The 18401-nt window shown below is 33.9% G+C and overlaps 1 protein-coding gene across 1 annotated transcript in view; it reads left to right on the top strand.

The window, feature by feature from the left end:
• PLA2R1 (phospholipase A2 receptor 1) overlaps positions 1-18401 on the top strand; it is a 178670-nt gene that overhangs the window by 131222 nt on the left and 29047 nt on the right. The window contains exons 13-19 of the mRNA XM_074303317.1: positions 2751-2896; positions 5824-5908; positions 9847-9979; positions 11038-11073; positions 11816-11973; positions 15742-15806; positions 16106-16209. Coding sequence (XP_074159418.1) covers positions 2751-2896; positions 5824-5908; positions 9847-9979; positions 11038-11073; positions 11816-11973; positions 15742-15806; positions 16106-16209 — 727 coding nt within the window. The remainder of the gene's footprint in view (positions 1-2750; positions 2897-5823; positions 5909-9846; positions 9980-11037; positions 11074-11815; positions 11974-15741; positions 15807-16105; positions 16210-18401) is intronic.

Here is an 18401-nt window from a genome sequence, read left to right on the forward strand (position 1 = left end):
AATTTTGTATTCTTTAATCAATCAATAAGCATTTATTAAACATATACTATGAAGCAAGCACTATGATAGGTGGTAGGGTTATGAAGATAAAAAATTTAATAATTCAACTTCAAAAGAGCTTATTCTTTATTAAGGGTAACCTTTAAATTTTCCCAGAAGCCTGAAGGTTCTATCCACTTTATTTACATTTTTTAGATTTTTGTTTATATGTACATATATATACTGATAATGTTAAAAGGCTTAGAAGAAGACCTCTAATCAAATAAACAAGTCAACAAGTATTCATTGAGCACCTACTCTGTGAAAGGCATTGATCTCAAAGAAAGATTTATGGAAGAAAATGGATAGGACCAGTACCAGATGAGAAATTTTAAGGTCTGAATTAAGGTCTGCATTAATGACGTGAATATTCATATTAGTGAGATCACAGATTCAATGTAAAGGGCATCATCCAGTTTTATAGTCTAGTATTAAAGAACAATTATCTTTTTACTCATGTTTGAAAATCTTTTTTTTTTTTTCCAAAAGGATGGCATTTTGGTGTTTGATATTTTATCTTTGTTCAGAACTTGGTGTAGAAGACTTCACACTGAGTACTAATTTTGGGCAGGAGTTCCCTTATACAAATAGGGATACCCAACTGGGAGAGAAGAGTCTTTTTTCTATGGTTTGGTCATGACACATATATTTTCTTAGAAATATAAAATAGATTTGATTCCCTGTCCCCACAGACCTTATAATCCCCCAAGAAGCTAAAAACAGATCAGTTTATCAGTATACACCATAAAATATAATTCATGGAGTTCTTAGAATCATAGGTCTCAAAATAACGTTAGATATTGTTTTATCCATATCTTTTTTTTAATATTTAGTCTATGAACTCCTTGAGAGTAGAAACTGGTTTTTTCTTTTTTTTCATCCCCAGGGCTTGCCTCATACCTGACACATATTAGGCATTCAATAAATACTTGTTGACTCAATTAAGGCCCAAAGTGATTAAGTGATTTATACAAAGCTACACTACCAGTTAGTTTCAAAGTCAGGATTTGAACTCAAGCCTTGTGGTCTCCAACTTCATGCTTTTCCCTCCATATCATACACACATACCACTAAATAAACTAAATTAGGGACAATCATTGCAGCAATTGGAATACTCTGGCTCTGTAAGTTTAAGAAATTTTAAAACGAGGAGATAATAATTGCTCCTATCCATCTCAATTCCTTTTCTCTATATGAGTCATTATGTGTTAACCTTGCATTCTGCTAGCTCTCTGGTGGGCTTAGCTGGGGAGTGAAGTGAAGGAAGCAGGACAGCAGCTACCATGTGGCTGGTCAAAGATGGAATCTGGAGCCTAAAGGCTTCTCTGTGGCTGAGGCCACCGTGGCTGAGAGAGAGTCTCTGGGACTCCCTTAAATACCCCAGCAGACTACATCACCACACCACACTGGGCATGTGCAGCTGTAGAACATCATATCATCACATTACCCTAAGTATACACCAACTAGATTGACCACATCATTATATTACACTAAGTATGTGCTTAGAGAACCACCATCTCCCACCCAGTAGGTATTTAACTACAAGCATCCTGCTGTCTTAGATTCAAGTACACTCTTTCAGAGTTCCAACCTCCCTACAGGGAAATGTACATATTGCTTTTCAGAGCAAAAGTTTAAAAAAACAAGTGAAAATTAACACTTATAGAACACATGCCAGGAACTCAGCCAGTGACAGAGTCACTTAGCAAGCATTTATTAAGTACTTAACAATATCCTAAAAACTATGCTACCTTTTGGGGAAGCAGAGGAATGCCAGGAAAACACTCTTGAGTTCAAGTAAGGAATCAAAAGCCTGCTAGAGAACTTATGTTTATTTTATTTTATTTTTTCTATCCTCGGTGGGATACTACATTTGAAATGCTAACTCAGATTTCATAGGGAATTCTCATTATATAAAGAGTCTTAACAAGGAAGAAAGATTTTATTAATATAACTTTGTATAAACATGTATATGCATGTATATATTCCATAGTAATATTGATTTGTTTACATTCCTCAGAGTAAGGACTAATACTTGAAGTTACAAAAGTCTTAGAAACAAAACTATGCCCTTATATATGTAATAAGAACTACTTAGGAAAGCATTGCAGCAGTTAACATTTTGTTGATCCTACAAGTATACATAGCAATTGTTGGTATGTGAGGGTAGATATTTTATGAATTAGAGTGAATCAGGAAGGAGTTACATTTTGAATTATAATAAAGGCAATTCAGCTCTATTCCCTATGATGAGAACAATTAAGTGGAAATCTTGAGCAGAACTTTTTAAACTTTTCCTACTTGCGACTCCTTTTTACCCATGGAATTTTTACACAAATCGCAGGTATATTTGTTACATGATCCTATTGTTGTATAACCTACAATCTGCAGTTTAAGAAGCTAGGAATGTATGTACCACCAGGTACTTTACTTGGTTGTTCAGTTAACATTTAGCATCCTTGTAATGCCTAAGTTTGAAAAGTTAATGTTCTCCCATCTCAACCCTGAATTTAAGATTTTAAGATTCTTAATCTTTAGGCTCCCCCTTCTTCAGGTCTAACTAGCCTTCATAGAAGATTTCTACAAGTTGGGCTCACAATTAGTTCCCCCTTATTAGGGTTAAATATTTAATATATCCTTGACAAATAGGTTACCTGCTATTTCTGTGCCTGGAATGATCAGTGTTGCCTGATTTTTTTTTAATAACACAGGTATTCCATAGTGAGAAAGTGTTGATGAAAAGATCATGGAGAGAAGCTGAAGCATTTTGTGAAGATTTTGGAGCACATCTTGCAAGCTTTTCTCATATCGAGGAAGAGAATTTTGTGAATGAGCTTTTACTCACAAAATTTAATTGGTAAATATGTATTATTTGATTGTGAAAATTTCTCCAGTGACTTTTCAGTCTTTCAGTCATGCTACCTTCCACCAGGTATTCTAGGAATTTGCATCTATGTGGAAATTGGAAGCCTGGCTCTGGGTTTGTTATTTTACCTTGTACATTGGGAGGAAAATGATAACACTTATAAATTTGGAAGTATTCAGCAGTTAATAAGAGATTTATTTAGCCATAGCAAGAGAAGGATATTCAACATGGAAAGGCATTGAGAACATCTTGAATTGAGTCAACTAAGTGAAGCCCCCTTGCTTGCATTATAAATCATATACTGCTAAGCATCAGAAAACTCCTTGTAAAACTCCTTTGTACTAAGACAACTAGGAAGTGATGTCAACAGCCTCAGCTCTTAGTCCTCTGAGCCAACTAACTCACTCTTTCTCTCTCTCTCTCTCTCTCTCTCTCTCTCTCTCTCTCTCTCTCTCTCTCTCTCTCTCTCTCTCTCTCTCTCTCTCTCTCTCTCTCTCTCTCTCTTTTTTTTCCTTGAGGAAATTAGATTTAAGTGACTTGCACAGAATCATACAGCTAGTAAGTGTCTGTAGCCAGATTTGAATTCAGGTCCATCTGACTCAAGAACCAAAACTCTATGCAGTGTTTTCCTTTCTCTTCTTTTTGAGTAAAAACTAAATTCACTTGCATGGAAGGGTTAAAATCTGGCTCCTACTTTAAGGCAAAAAGCAGACACTAACTCAAAAAAAAATAATGGTGGCATTCTCTAGTTCACTAATTTACAGTCATGCTTCCTAAGACAAAGAACAGAAGCTCCTAATTTTGTTTTTGGATTCTTTCCTTTCTCTTCAGTCTAGGGAGCTTTCATCTTCATTGTCTTAACAGTACAAAATTAGACACTGCATTAGTAATAACATAGAGTTTTCATGTGCTCCTGAAATGCCTCAAACTTTTCAAAACATGATTTTAGGTAAACAAGCATTTGTTGTCAGAGCAAGCTCTGGGTGATGGACATTATATAATTCATGTGAAGGGGATGACAAAAAAAAAGGAAAGACAAAAAATTTGGTCCTTCCCATAAAAATCTGACAATCCATTGGAAAGAAGGCTAACAGATTAAAAAGGCAAAATATATCCATATATGAGTAAATTAAAAAATAACCACCAAAACAAATACAAAGACAGTTATATGAATATTTGTATATATCATATTTCTCCTGGAGAACTGCTTTTTTGGGTCAGAATTGTGATTTCATTAATATAGGGAATTGTTAGTGAGGAAAGGTCTACCAAAGCAAATCAGCACCTGCCCTACAACTTATAGTCTAGGACAATGAGACATTAAGTAACTTACTGGGAGTTACACAGTAGAGGAGCTGTTTTTAAACATGATAAAATTCAATCCATTAAGGAAACAGTCTGGAAAACTGCTAACTTAGTTGCAGAAATGATTTGGACTTGACATATGACATTTGGAGAAGTGTCCAACTTTCCTTTCTTCCTGTAACCCTTACTCTAAAGTTTAAGTAGCAAGACCAAAGGAAACTCAGGTTAAAGAACTTTAATCTAATTTTTTACCATCCAGCCTGAGTAACTCAAATATCTGAGAACAATAGATTCAAGACAGTTTTATCTTTGGCACTAAAGAAAATAAAGCATCTGTCAGGATTTCAGGATCTTTTAAATATTTAATGCTGCAAAATTATTCTCTGAAAATTATCTTAGTGAGCTGCTTCATTGTATAATTAGTCTTTATTGTTTGATTTATTGAGCCCTCTCTGGCTTGCCATATCTGTACCCTTCCTTATGTGTAGGAACATAATTGCGTGTGGAGTTTCTCACTGAGTTAAAACCAGTGGTGAGTGCTGGAGATAATCCACCAAGGCTTAAACTATTGCAGGTGTCTGTGGAAATACTTATGTGTACATTACCTTCAAAAAAGCCTTCTTGAAAACTCATACTAAATACTGTGATCTATATTAATTGCCAGAATGTGGGAACTTTTGGCAAGACTAACAAACAAAGGAGATGTGTAAAGTAGTAAGAAATATTGCCCCTTTAGAAAAGGGAGCTCTTCCAAGCCTAAATGGAAGTTCCCTTCTGCATTTAACCCTTTTGCACTAGTTAACAACTAGACCCTTAGTAGATTCCATTGCATATTGGAAAAAAAAAATCACATACTCATAGGTCACTATTCAACAGTTAATAAGAGATTTACTTAGCCATATCAAAAGAAGGATAATTCAACATGGAGAGGGTCTGAGAACACTGTGAGTTGAGTCAACTGAATGAAGCCTCCATGCTTGTTAGTTAACAACTTTTACTAGAATGCATAAATATTCCAACTCATGATCCTGTATTCTTAGGATGGGCTGACATTTCCTACAACACAAAAATGTGACACTAAAAGACAAAAAAGGCCATTTGTTTACAAAATGAAATCTGAGACAAGAACGCAGACTGTCTCATTTGATCTCAGCTGGGAACTTGCCCATTGGACAATTCAAAATGTTTGCATGTCTGCATGTATCTGCAAATGATCACAAAAGTGCTGCAAGTGTTGATTTTGGATTTAGAAATAAATTTTAGTGAATGGGTGAATTTGAAAATATGGAATTAGTGAATAATGAGGATTACCATCCTTACCAAAGGTAACTCCCAAAGCAAAAAGCCGAAACAATGCCCAGCCTCATTAGGTAAAATTCAAAGTATCAACTATGTTTGAATTGTCTGTCTGTGACACAGCATCATACGCTGGTTGACTCCTTAATAAATATTGGCAGACTAGGTCTCATTTATAATTGTTCCAATAGCACTAAAAGAATATTTTCTAGCCAATAAAATTTCAAAGTATCTTCTTTTTTTTCTGATTCTCTAATATCACGGTTAAATTACAGCAACAAAAACCAGAGTATTTTTGTTTTCTTTTCCCACTCCAGGACAGAAGAAAGGCAGTTCTGGATTGGATTTAATAAAAGAAACCCATTATCCGAAGGGTCATGGGAATGGTCTGATGGAACTCCAGTAAGTTTTTACAAATAGAATGGTTGAATTTGGAATAGAACATTACTTTGAAGAACAACTGGGTGGCACAGTGAATTGAGAATTGTGCTTGGAATCAAGAAGACTCATCTTCATGAATTCAGAGCTATTCCCAGACACTTCATAGCCATGTGACCGTAGGCAAGTCACTTAATCCCATTTGCCTCTGTTTCTCATCTAAGGAAATGGCCAACCCCTCTTTTTCAAGAAAACCCCAAAATGGGCTCACAGAGAGTTGGACATGACTGAAAATACTGAACAATTATTCTAAGACAAATGATGCTAGAACTTCTTCATTTGCCTACTGAACATTGGTATAACTATGGCAGGCTGGTAATATGGTGGTGCTAGCCAAGTCTCCCCTGACCTATTCCTTTATTCTGTGGACAAATTCAGAGATCCCAAACCTAAATGTGTTAGGAAAAGATAAGAAAACTAGAATCTAGTCTAGCCTGCAATGTTTCCTCTTGGGTTTTTCTCTGAGCCAGAGGCCAAATATATAAACAGGCAAGACAATTATGCAACCATGCTTAGAAAATCCCAGTGAATATTAGAAGCCTTGGAGTGCACAAAGAACCAACTCATATGTTAGTTGGGATCTCCAGGCCTGAACATTAGAATTCCATACTAAATGATAGATATAATAATTTTTATGTAGCTCATAGATCATTGAAGAGCTCTTTTATGGAAGAGGAATACTATTCATGTTCTACTTCATTCCAGAGGAATTCCAGAAGGAGGAGGAGCAAAGGAGAGGAATTATTTATTAAAAGTAGGATTAAGGCTCCTTAAGGAAATGTATGTAATCCTCATTATTCACTAATTCCATATTTTCAAATTCACCCATTCACTAAAATTTATTTCTAAATCCAAAATCAACACTTGCAGCACTTTTGTGATCCTTTGCAGATACATGCAGACATGCAAACATTTTGAATTGTCCAATGGGCAAGTTCCCAGCTGAGATCAAATGAGACAGTCTGCGTTCTTGTCTCAGATTTCATTTTGTAAACAAATGGCCTTTTTTGTCTTTTAGTGTCACATTTTTGTGTTGTTTTTTTTTGTTGTTGTTGTTGTGGGTGGTGGTGGTGGTGGTGGTAATTTCACTGTTTAAAGTGACCCCCTAAACATAGGCTGGAAATGCTATCTAGTGTTCTTAGGGGTAATGCTATGCCTTACAGAAAAAATATATGTTTGTTAGGTAAGTTTTGTTCAGGCATGAATTATAGTCCTGTTAACCATGAATTTAATGTTAATGAATCAACAATACAGTACATCAATGAAAATGGAGGAGAAGCAGAAGAATAAGAAGAGGAAGAGTAAAATTCACCAATGGGTATATGAGGTTACTCCAGAAAATGCTAAAAGTAATTGTTGGCCATCAGAGCCCTATAGAAAACTAACCCTATACTTCAGCTAGGAGCAATGGTTCAGAATTCACTAAATCGTTGTTCGTAGTGACTTAGGACATAATTACCACAAATGATGAAAATCAAATATAGTTCTGAACTATTAGAGCTGTCCAAAAATGAAACGAGTTAACTTATCAAGTAGTGGGTTGTTCTTCACTAGAGATCTTTAGGTAAAGATGAACCTTGCTGAGAATATCATTTTGGGGATTCTTGATCAGATACACTTTGAATATAATCCAGGAGTTTCCTTCCCAATGAAATTTTATGGTATTTCCTGACTTCCTTTAAACCTAATTCATCTTCCTTTTTAGAGAGCTCACACCAAGCTTTCCCTGGGTGTTCCTATTCCTTATCTTAGCTGTTGCTGATAAGCCTAAAACATAATGTCTTTTAGATAAATTGTATACCTTTCAAGAGCTGAACTTTGGGAGATTATATTAACTCTCAGTTATCTGAAATCAAAATCACTCATTACTTTTTAAACATGAAAATTTTAGCTACATGTTTATTTTATCACCACCAATATCCTTCAAGATTTTTCATCTGTGCTAGTCATTAAGAGGACCCAGCTAAAACTTGGAGTGGTTGCAACAAGGCAATACAATGTATACATGAGAACTATATGAAAGAACACACAACACAAGTGTGCTGAGTGCTGATGAAGTATTTGGAAAATGTATAGCAAAAGGTAGCACAGTATAGTGAATATAGTACTGAACAGTATTGGAAGACTTGGATTTAAATCCTAATGCTTTTACTTGTTGTGGGCATTTATTCCCTCTGAGCCTCAATTTATAAAACTGAAGAATGGAGAGCATAAAATCTGAGCAAATCAGAAAAACCTCCATAAGCTCAAGCAAAGTGAAATATACTGTGTACATAGTAATATCAAAGTTGTGAGATAAAGCTGTGAATAATTTTGCTATTTTCAGCAATACAATGATCCAAGACTACTCTAAAGGACTTATAATGAAAAATGCTACGGAGAAAAAACTGATTGTTTCTGAATATAGACTGAAGAGTATATATTTTTAAACTTTTTTTCTTAAGATTTTTTTTGGAGGGGAAGGATATCTATATTTTCTTTTGCAACATGACTTTTATGGAAATGTTTTGCACAACTTCACATGGACCTACTCAATGTGAGAAGGGAAGGAAGGGAGAAGAAAATGGAACTCAAAATTTTAAAAACAAATGTAAAATGTAACATGTAACTGGGGAAAATAAAAATATTATAGTAAAATAAAATGTGAGCAAAAAAGTAAACGAAGAGTCACTTAATACAATCCCTTATTTTTCAGATGAGGGACTAAAGCTTTTTCACAGTTAAACAGATAATCAACACTTGAGGCAAAATTTGAACTCAAATCTTCAGACATCAAAGCAAAGGCTTCTTCTGTTCACTGCTCACATCTCTAACATTAATTCCATTACCCATGATGTGGTATTGTTATGAAGACAGTAAAACTTAATGTTGTTATTACATAGTATTGTTTTGTTTAAATAAAATAAACACATTAAGTAATTCAGAGAAAAATTTGTTCATTTTGTTTATATTTGTTATAAGGACAGTAAAATTTAATGTTATTATATAGCACGATTTTGTTTAAACAAAATAAACACATTAAGTAATTCAGGGAAAATTAAGTAAACGATTTTATACAAAGTAAATGAGATAAAAAGAAATAGCTACTGACTTAAATCCCCACCACTTCTCTCTAGGCACAATGAACTACAAAATGTACATTCTCTAAACATCTATCATTTTTTAAAATTGGTGAATTGTTTTATATATGGGAATGGAAAATGTGTGATCTTAGAGTTCCATCTTAATCCTTTCTTACCTCAGTCAGCAAATGGCCTTTTGGCTAAAAACCATTTGTACTATCAACTATCAATAATTTTGTATGTCTTTTACCTAGGGACCATCTCCTGTTTTGACAAGATAATGGAATCTTGTCATTTCATAGTTGTGTGGGGAAATTATTGAGGATTTTTTTCTTCATTTCTAAGTTATATGCTCTCTCTTGGGAAAGTGTTATATATTTTCAAGATTAAAACTACCTGGATGTTAGAAAGGGGATATTAGTAACATAAAATCTTGGGCTTTGCCCCAAAGAGCTTTACATCAACAGTATTACTCAAATCTGACAACACCTTGAGGTTCTTACAAAAACTACTAGGAATCCCAAGGCTATAACCAATTGTGTCCATGCAACATAATCCTAAAAGTTTTTAAAATATACACACATACTCACAAAACTTATTTTTATTTGCAACTTCTAGAGAAGGGAAATAATTTGACCATTAGGCTCCTTTAGAAGACGTATCTAGTTTGCTAAGTAGCTTCTCCACAATGGGAAGCAGCAGATTTTAATTGAAACTTTACACCAGCATTTCTGAATTTCTCTCCAAAAAAAAAAATTATTATTACTAGGGATGGTTCTTTAAGGGAAAAAAAAGTTTTAAAAACTCTTGTTTGAGGAGTAATGACCTTCTCTGCTACAGGTTATCGCTTCATTTTTAGAAAATACTTATTTTGGAGAAGATGCAAGAAATTGTGCTGTGTACCTCGCAAACAAAACTTTGTTGCCCCTGATGTGTGGTTCCAAACGGGAATGGATATGTAAAATACCAAGAGGTAAAAATATAAAGAGCTTAAGTCGGTGTGTATGTGATGGATTTTTGTATTCTTCCCCAAGGATATGGAACTAATGTATATAAGTTCTATGTATCCATCAGCCAGGAGGTAATGTGGATTAGTGGATGGAGAGTCATCTTCAATGCTAGAAGTCCAGGCTTCAACACCTGCCTCTTACACATATGTGGCAAATCATTTAATCTCTCAGTTTTCCAGGCAATTATTTAAGTCCACAAGTGATAAACTAATGTTCATTCTGCACCAGTGCAGGAACTTCCCTACACAGACAAAATTACAAGTTCAGACCAAAAACACCAAAAACAAAGAAACCTCAACAATACATTGTCCACTGAATAGGTTTAATTAATTGCACTGTATATCTTTAAGAAAGGAGGCATGATAGCTTCTTGAGTGTTAAGAGAAAATGAGAAAAGATGCTACCAGGTATTTTAAGAATTCAGACATTAATGCAAGTTATCAAAATATTCTGCTATAATTGAAGAATTATGGCCTCTGCAGGTATGGTGAGGTTTCAAATAGTGCAGATGATAAATTCTTTTCACTGGTTGCCTATTTAAAATGAATACTATTGATAGTAAATGAGTACTATTGACAATTATTATGAAAAATAGAGATTGGTTCTGACTCAATGGATATATATGGAATGCAAATTCAAATAATGCAACCACTTCACTGAATAAAGTCACACTAATTCAAATATAATTTTTAAAATGTCATGTTGGCATTTTTTGCATATATTATATCTACATGGTTAGTGGGTATGATAGTAGCATTATCTGCAAATATGTAATATTTTACCCATATATTTACATATATGTGTATATTGTCAGATATATATACATACATACACATGTATACACACATATATTATATCAAGTATCACAAATTGTTTCCATTAATTAATTGTAATAAGCATTCAAGTTGAAATGAAAAGTATTATTTTTAAGTTTAAACTGTTTTAGATAAAATGCTTCTTCTGAGAAAATATTCAATTAATTAGTTTGTTTTTATTTATAAATCACTTTTTTTCTTTGCAGATGTTAAGCCAAAAATCCCAAAATGGTACAAGCATGGTAAGCCATTATTAGACAAATCTTCATTTTGTTATGGCTTATTCCATTTCTGTCATTATCAGCACTTCTTTTTTTTTTTAACCATTTTAAAACAAAAGCACATTTAAAGTCAGTGATGTAATTAAGTGTTCCCAGGAACTTATATAATTTATTTCCATTTTTTATGATTTGTGATTTAAAAACAAGAAATGGTTTGTAAAATGAGCACTAGGCTTAGAGTTAGAAGATTTGGATTTAAGTCCTTGCTTGATGACCTTGGCAAGTCTTTTTATTACTTGGAAGTTTCAGTTTCTCCATCTATAAAAATGGGACTAAATTCCTCTCAAAGCTGCTGTCAGAAAATGCTATTGAAATGCTGTTATACCAATTCTAAATAATTCTAAGTAAATAATATCTAATTTTAATCCCAGAGAACAGTGAAACACACCTCACTGCTTCAGATAAGGGATGGGCAACTACTGGAAAAGAATGCTACCTAAATTTTGAAGTAGACACTATTGGTTGTTTTGGCCTGTTTTTAATTATTAAAATGGAGGATTAATTTCAAAGCAGGCAAGGAGCTAATCCAGAAATGACTTGATATGAAACTTAAATATCAATAAAACTTTTTTTTCAGGAAAATGAGCAGTTTAAGTATTTAAAAAAGAGAAAATTTTGACAAATTTTAAAGTCAATCTGATTATGCCTTCTTTTTAAGTATACAGTACATCTTTTGACATGATTTTTAAAATTTATATTTTAGATGAACCATGGCTTTTTCATCAAGGAACTGAGTACCTTTTCCATAGTGATCCTTCTGAGTGGACGAGTTTTGAGTTTGTCTGTGGCTGGCTCCGCAGTGATATACTCACCATTCATTCTGCACTTGAACAAGAATTTATCCACAGCAGACTAAAAATGGTAATCAGATACAATTTCTATACCCAAAAAAATCTTAAAGATTTCAAATATTAGCTCTCTCCATATTCTTTTGAGATATTTTCATGTTGATTTCAGATCTTTGTTGAAGCTTTCTAGAAAACACGACCATATTTTAAATCTTCTATTAGAGATACTGAAGTGAAAAAATTGATGTTGGCATATGGATGTCATTAATTTCATTTTGCTTCCTTCTTGATTAGCAGGAATGTTGCAAAAGAAGCAGGGATTTTGCTTTTGCAAAGTTTATTCTTTAATTAAAATCACCTGTTTTCTTTACTTTCAAGTTATACAGATTTCATGTACAGCAGATGGTAACTAGCAATTCCCCTTCTCCATTAAGGACAGAAAAATAATGGGCTTAAGCCATAGGATTAAGAACTTGAACTGGCTGGGGAAGAGAACATGAGACTTGTTGAACAGGAAAAAGGATTATCTAGGGAGCTTTTGTCTCTGGAGATCTTTGAAAATGAAATGAAGCCTCATCTTTTATCTATGGTTTACATATATTTCTGTCTAAAGACAAAGGGAGAAACTAGGTGGTCTTACAGGATCCTTTCCAAATCCAACACTTTCATAGTACCTTATAATAGTTGATCAAGGAATAAAACCTTGTCCATATAAGGTGGGTCACTCCAGTAATCCCTGCCAGTGAAGGAGGTTGAGACCTTGTTTGGGAATTCTGTCAAACTTCAGGAGGACTAAACGTAAAGTAGGGTGTCCTCACTAAGTCTAGCACAAATATATGGACCTTCAGGAGAGGAAATTTATTAGGTAATATAATGAGAGGCAAACCAATCCAGGTCAAAAAAAAAAAAAAAAAAAAAAAAACTAAGCAAATTAAACCTTCTATACTGATCAGCAGTGGAATAGGGTTTTGAATGGCCACCATACTTCCATCCCAAGCTTTCTTGTAAGATTTTCCACAGCCTCCTGGCAATCATCCTTTGTGCTTTCCCCTTATTCTCTCCTTCCACTCAATTTGGTATACTGGAAAGAACACTGAGTTTGCCAGTACTGAATGTAGAGTCACAGCACCTGAATTTGAATCCTGGCTCTTTCACTTGTGACTTTGGTGAAGTCATTTCATCCATGACATCTTGTTTTGATTTTTCTCCTCTTTAATATAAGGGGATTACCTTAAAAGAGCTTTAAGGCCCCTTTTGCCCTTCAAAACCCAGGATTGTGTGATTGCATGAGCCTATAAATTTCTTCCTCCACCCCTATTCTTACAATCAATGGGGTTGGCAAAAATAAATGGAAAATCCAGTTGGATTGGGAAATCCCAGGAATTTAACAGGGACTAGTACCACTTTCTCAGGTTTTTACCCTCCCATCTGGAGACCAGATTGACCTTGTAGCATCTAGCATATTCAGCTAACTACCAACTGGATATCTTAATGCAAGCCCTTGCCAGTATTAGAGGCATTGTATAGTATTGGGATAGGTCCCAAGAGGAGCCAGATGGCCAGGTTTTATCTAGGAAGTATAAGGGCAAATTCAATTTCTTAAAGTGTCTTTTTCATGTTAGTAATAGGGTTGTTTTTATTTTTGTTTTAATTTAAGTGTTTGACCACTTAAATTGGTTGCAAGGTCAAAAATAAAGAGATCACTCATTTTGCTATCCCTATTGGAGTAGTAAAATAAAATGGAGCCACATTCTCCCTAGAGAAAGAACTAAAACACAGAAAACCCATTTGGGATTCTCTCTTTTACCTTTAGCATCTCAGAAAGCAGAAGCAGGGTGATTGTTTCTTGGAATTGCTCTTCTTTACTTGGATACTCCTCTCATTTAAATTGTTCTTAGAATTATAACTACTGAGAAACAAGAATATATAGTTGTGTGACCAGACCTAACTAACCCTTATATAAATAAACAGGATAAAACCCCCTCCAAAAGGCTAATAATAAAGGGAACAGTTTTAACTAAATGTTTTCTAATGTTTTCATAAACCTTTCAGCCAGAGAAAAGAGTGAATCATTATTTTGTTTTTCATTCCTTCAGCAACTAAAAAGCTATATTAAAAAAGCACAACAGGGAGTAGATTGGTAAATACTTATTTTTCAAACCAACTTAAAAATCCTTGCTAATACTCTAAATGTAAAAAGAAGCTGTTGGAAGGAAGATGTGTGGCAAGAACCAAAAGTTATTGGGTGTTTGGGCTTTAGAATATAGGGAAAGAGAGAGCTTCAATTTCCTGGGTCATAATTCTAACACTAAAATTTTTTTGGAAATGAAGTACATTTATTTTTATTTTAAGCTCTAGTATGCTTAGATTTATACATCTGAACCATTAAGAAATAATGATAATGCAAATTAAGACAACTCTGAGATACCACTACACACCTGTCAGATTGGCTAAGATGACAGGAACAAATAATGATGAATGTTGGAGGGGATGTGGGAAAACTGGGACACTAATACATTGTTGGTGGAGTTGTGAAAGAATCTAACCATTCTGGAGAGCAATCTGGAATTATGCCCAAAAAGTTATCAAACTGTGCATGCCCTTTGATCCAGCATTGCTGCTATTGGTCTTATATCCCAAAGAAACACTAAAGAGCAGAAAGGGACCTGTATGTGCCAAAATGTTTGTGGCAGCTCTTTTTGTAGTGGCTAGAAACTGGAAGATGAATGGATGTCCATCAATTGGAGAATGGTTGGGTAAATTATGGTATATGAAGGTTATGGAATATTATTGCTCTGTAAGAAATGACCAGCAGGAGGAATACAGAGAGGCTTGGAGAGACTTACATCAACTGATGCTGAGTGAAATGAATAGATCCAGAAGATCACTATACACTTCAAACAACAATGCTGTATGAGGATGTATTCTGATGGAAGTGGAAATCTTCAACATAAAGAAGATCCAACTCACTTCCAGTTGATCAATGATGGACAGAAACAACTACACCCAGAGAAGGAACACTGGGAAGTGAATGTAAATTGTTAGCACTACTGTCTATCTACCCAGGTTACTTATACCTTCGGAATCTAATACTTAATGTGCAATAAGAAAATTGGATTTACACACATATATTGTATCTAAGTTATATTGTAACACATGTAAAAGGTATGGGATTGCCTGTCATCTAGGGGAGGGAGTTGAGGGAGGGAGGGGATAATTTGGAAAAATGAATACAAAGGATACTGTTATAAAAAAAAATTACTCATGCATACATAATGTCAAAAAATTTATAAATAAAAAAACAAAAAAACAAAAACAAAACAAAAAACAAATAATAATAATGATATAAAATCCATCAAATACATAAGAGTCATTTGGTAAAAACAAAAGAATCAGCTTTGTAATGGGAATTTTGCATTTTTCCTACCTCTGTTTGAATGGAGAAGATAATACTGTTATAATAATGATCTTTATGTCTTGAGTTGTTTTTTAGTTTTTACCAGATAGCATCCCTGAGAAAATAGAAACTTAATTTTTCAATCAAAAGTCAATTATTATCTCTTCATGTGACTTGTACTTTATTTTTTAATATTTTTAATAAGTTGGACACTTTGCCATTGAATATGGGATCCTAATTTGTTTGTTAAAGTGGGAAGAGATCTGTGATTATTTATGTTTATTGCTTACTATTTTTTTTCATTTGGAGTAGGAGATATTTTTAAGGTAACAAAAGTTCAAATTTTCTTGAAGTGGTAGATACTGTCTTTTTCTAAATAATTGGATAAAATAAAAATTAAAAAAATACTGACTTTGTTTTTCCTTTGTTTGTTTGTTTTGCCAGCTATCAAAGAATAATAAAAATTGGTGGATTGGCCTCCGTGAAGAAAGACCTAATGATGGATTTCAGTATGATTTGCATTTAATTGTATTTAATTCTCATTGACAGACTTAATTTTCAGAATGATTATACCAGTTTGTATGATCAGTGCATAATATCTCTCAATCATAATTTATTACTTATAGTCTTATTTTCCCCAGGAAAAAAAAGACATTGTGTACCTTTATGAGTAAAAGGAACATACTGATCTTGATTCACTACTTTACCCCTGATCCCATGGATAATGTTAAATGATGTGTATGCAAAATAAGAAAAGGAATATGGACTTTGTTTTTGGTTTGTTTTTTGCTTTTTTATTTTGTTATAGTTGGAGAGATGGCTCACCATTAATATACCAGAACTGGGATAATAAAGGAGAAAGATCTGTGAATAATCAAAGTCAGAGGTGTGGCTTCATTTCATCCAAAACAGGTCTTTTTTGCTTATCTTTTGGGGGGTATTCTTCATAAACTAACACTTTGAAGGTTAAGAGATATTTTTGTTATATTAGCAGCATTGAAGAGGAATGATAGTGGTAGGTTTTTCCTCAAAAAAATATTTTGCTTTTCTTTATCAATCTACACATTGATAGTTTATCCATATGGTGATAATTACAAGTTGGTAATTTCCTGTGAACCTGGGTTTTTAAAAAATTATCCATTTTGGAGTTTTCTCATTGAAGGAACAAACCTTTGGCATCCTTTTTCATTCATTATTCTTGGTAGTTGGGAATTAGTTGGCTAGAGTTTCATTTAGCCTTTGTGAGTTTACTTGAATGTTCACATATAAGATAAATTGGATTTGAGAAAATGTGTCCATGTCCTCTTGTTAAATGTCTGTCATTGACTATTATTTGGTAACTACTATTTGGCCTAGTAGGGTGGCCATTTGCACCTTGTGTTTAGCAATCCTTTATTTTAACATGAATGTTGCATTTTATTTCCTTAAGAGCCTTTGTTTTGGCTGTGTAAACTTCTTATCAATTTGTTTTTTATTATTACTTGTATCATTATTTTACATCCGCACTTAAACGCATCCCCCAACTCAGCAGTGTTAACATCCACGGTTTAGAAAAAGAAAAACAAAGCCAGCTTCTATAATTACCATCAGGCGTATTTAGATTCCATGGCAAATTACATGGCTCTTTCCTGAGATTGTTTGGAAGCTGCATTGCTCTTAGAGCACTTCCTACTTTCTAATCAATAAATGGGAGCATTCCATTGACCCTGAAAAGGGATACAGCTTTATGCTAACCTCGTGACCAAATGTCAGGAGCAGAAGAAGAAAAGAAGCCCACATGATGAAAGATACTTGAGGTTCTTCCCCAAAAGATTTAGAAAAGGAAAGACCTTGTGATTAGTCAGCTTGCTTTTACCAGCAGGTGTCACAATAGTCTATGGAAAGCTAGTTTGGAAATACAGAGGCTCATTTAAACAAGAAAAGAATGAGGTCTCCCATTTCAAACTATGAATTCTTTCTGCTTCACATTGCTGATACTAGGGTGGTGAACTTGCCCTGTGCAATTGGCAGGCACTACCAGTCTATGGGGAATTCAGTTTCAAAGCAATCTGTGTTGTGTTAGATCTAATCCTCTGCTTAGAAATCCTTCTTAAAATTCATGAAAATGCCCACCTAGAAAATCTTGTTTCTTACAAAATGGCAAAGTGGCCGAGTAGAAATGGGAGGGTTTGTGTGTATGTGTGCACATGCATGTGTGTGTTGCCCAGTAGTTTTTGCTAAGAAATATGATATTTTGCTATTAGTTTCTCTGTAACTTCTTGGAGACATCCAAGTAATAGTTTTAAAATGTCACCATTGTAAATCTGAATTTCATATTCCATACTATTTTTAAGAAACTTCCTCACTATAAAATTCTCAAGTTATTAAGCAATCTTCTCTTTATTTTGTTCTTTCATTTTCTGTCAAAGCTAAACCTTTTTAAACAAAAGTGTTAGTGTAACAAAGTACTGTTAAGTTATCCCTTCTATATCACAGGAGTTTAGGGCTTGATGCCCTCTGTGATCTGGAAAATCCTCATGAAAATTTTTGGATCCCACCCCCTCACATGCATTATTATAGTATTGTAATAATATACATTATTATAGTATTGTAAGATAAAATGTGTTGATATCATTTAATATTTTATTTATATTTTATGCATTCCTGAGTTTCCAAACTTTTTCTAGTCTGTCTGCTGGCCTTTGCATGTTTTTTGTGGCTTCTGCAAAATTCCCCAAAAATTCCAAATTAATTTCTTATTCTAACCCACAATATATTGAAACCACAATGAGGAAAGTCATGATGTGGAAAGGATAACTGTACTCTCTTTTCTTCATGAGCAAAATATTCACATAATGTCAACTGGATCCTCCTTTTTAGCAGCCTTTTTTTTTTAACCTTTGCAAAATCCCCAGGTACATAACTACTCTTAGAGTTCATTCATTGTGTTACCTAGTTACCTAATATTGCTTGAAAAATATATGATGAGTCATTATTTATACTGCAGTTGCCAGAATGAAAAATAAATATTAAGAATGAGTAAGCTATAATCAGTCATAGCATTTGTCGAAGAGGTGATTGAATCAATGTTATTTTCAAGACCTTTCTATTTTTTTTTTTATTTT

This window comes from Sminthopsis crassicaudata, chromosome 3, assembly GCF_048593235.1.
Source record: "Sminthopsis crassicaudata isolate SCR6 chromosome 3, ASM4859323v1, whole genome shotgun sequence".
NCBI classification, from domain to species: Eukaryota; Metazoa; Chordata; class Mammalia; order Dasyuromorphia; family Dasyuridae; genus Sminthopsis; species Sminthopsis crassicaudata.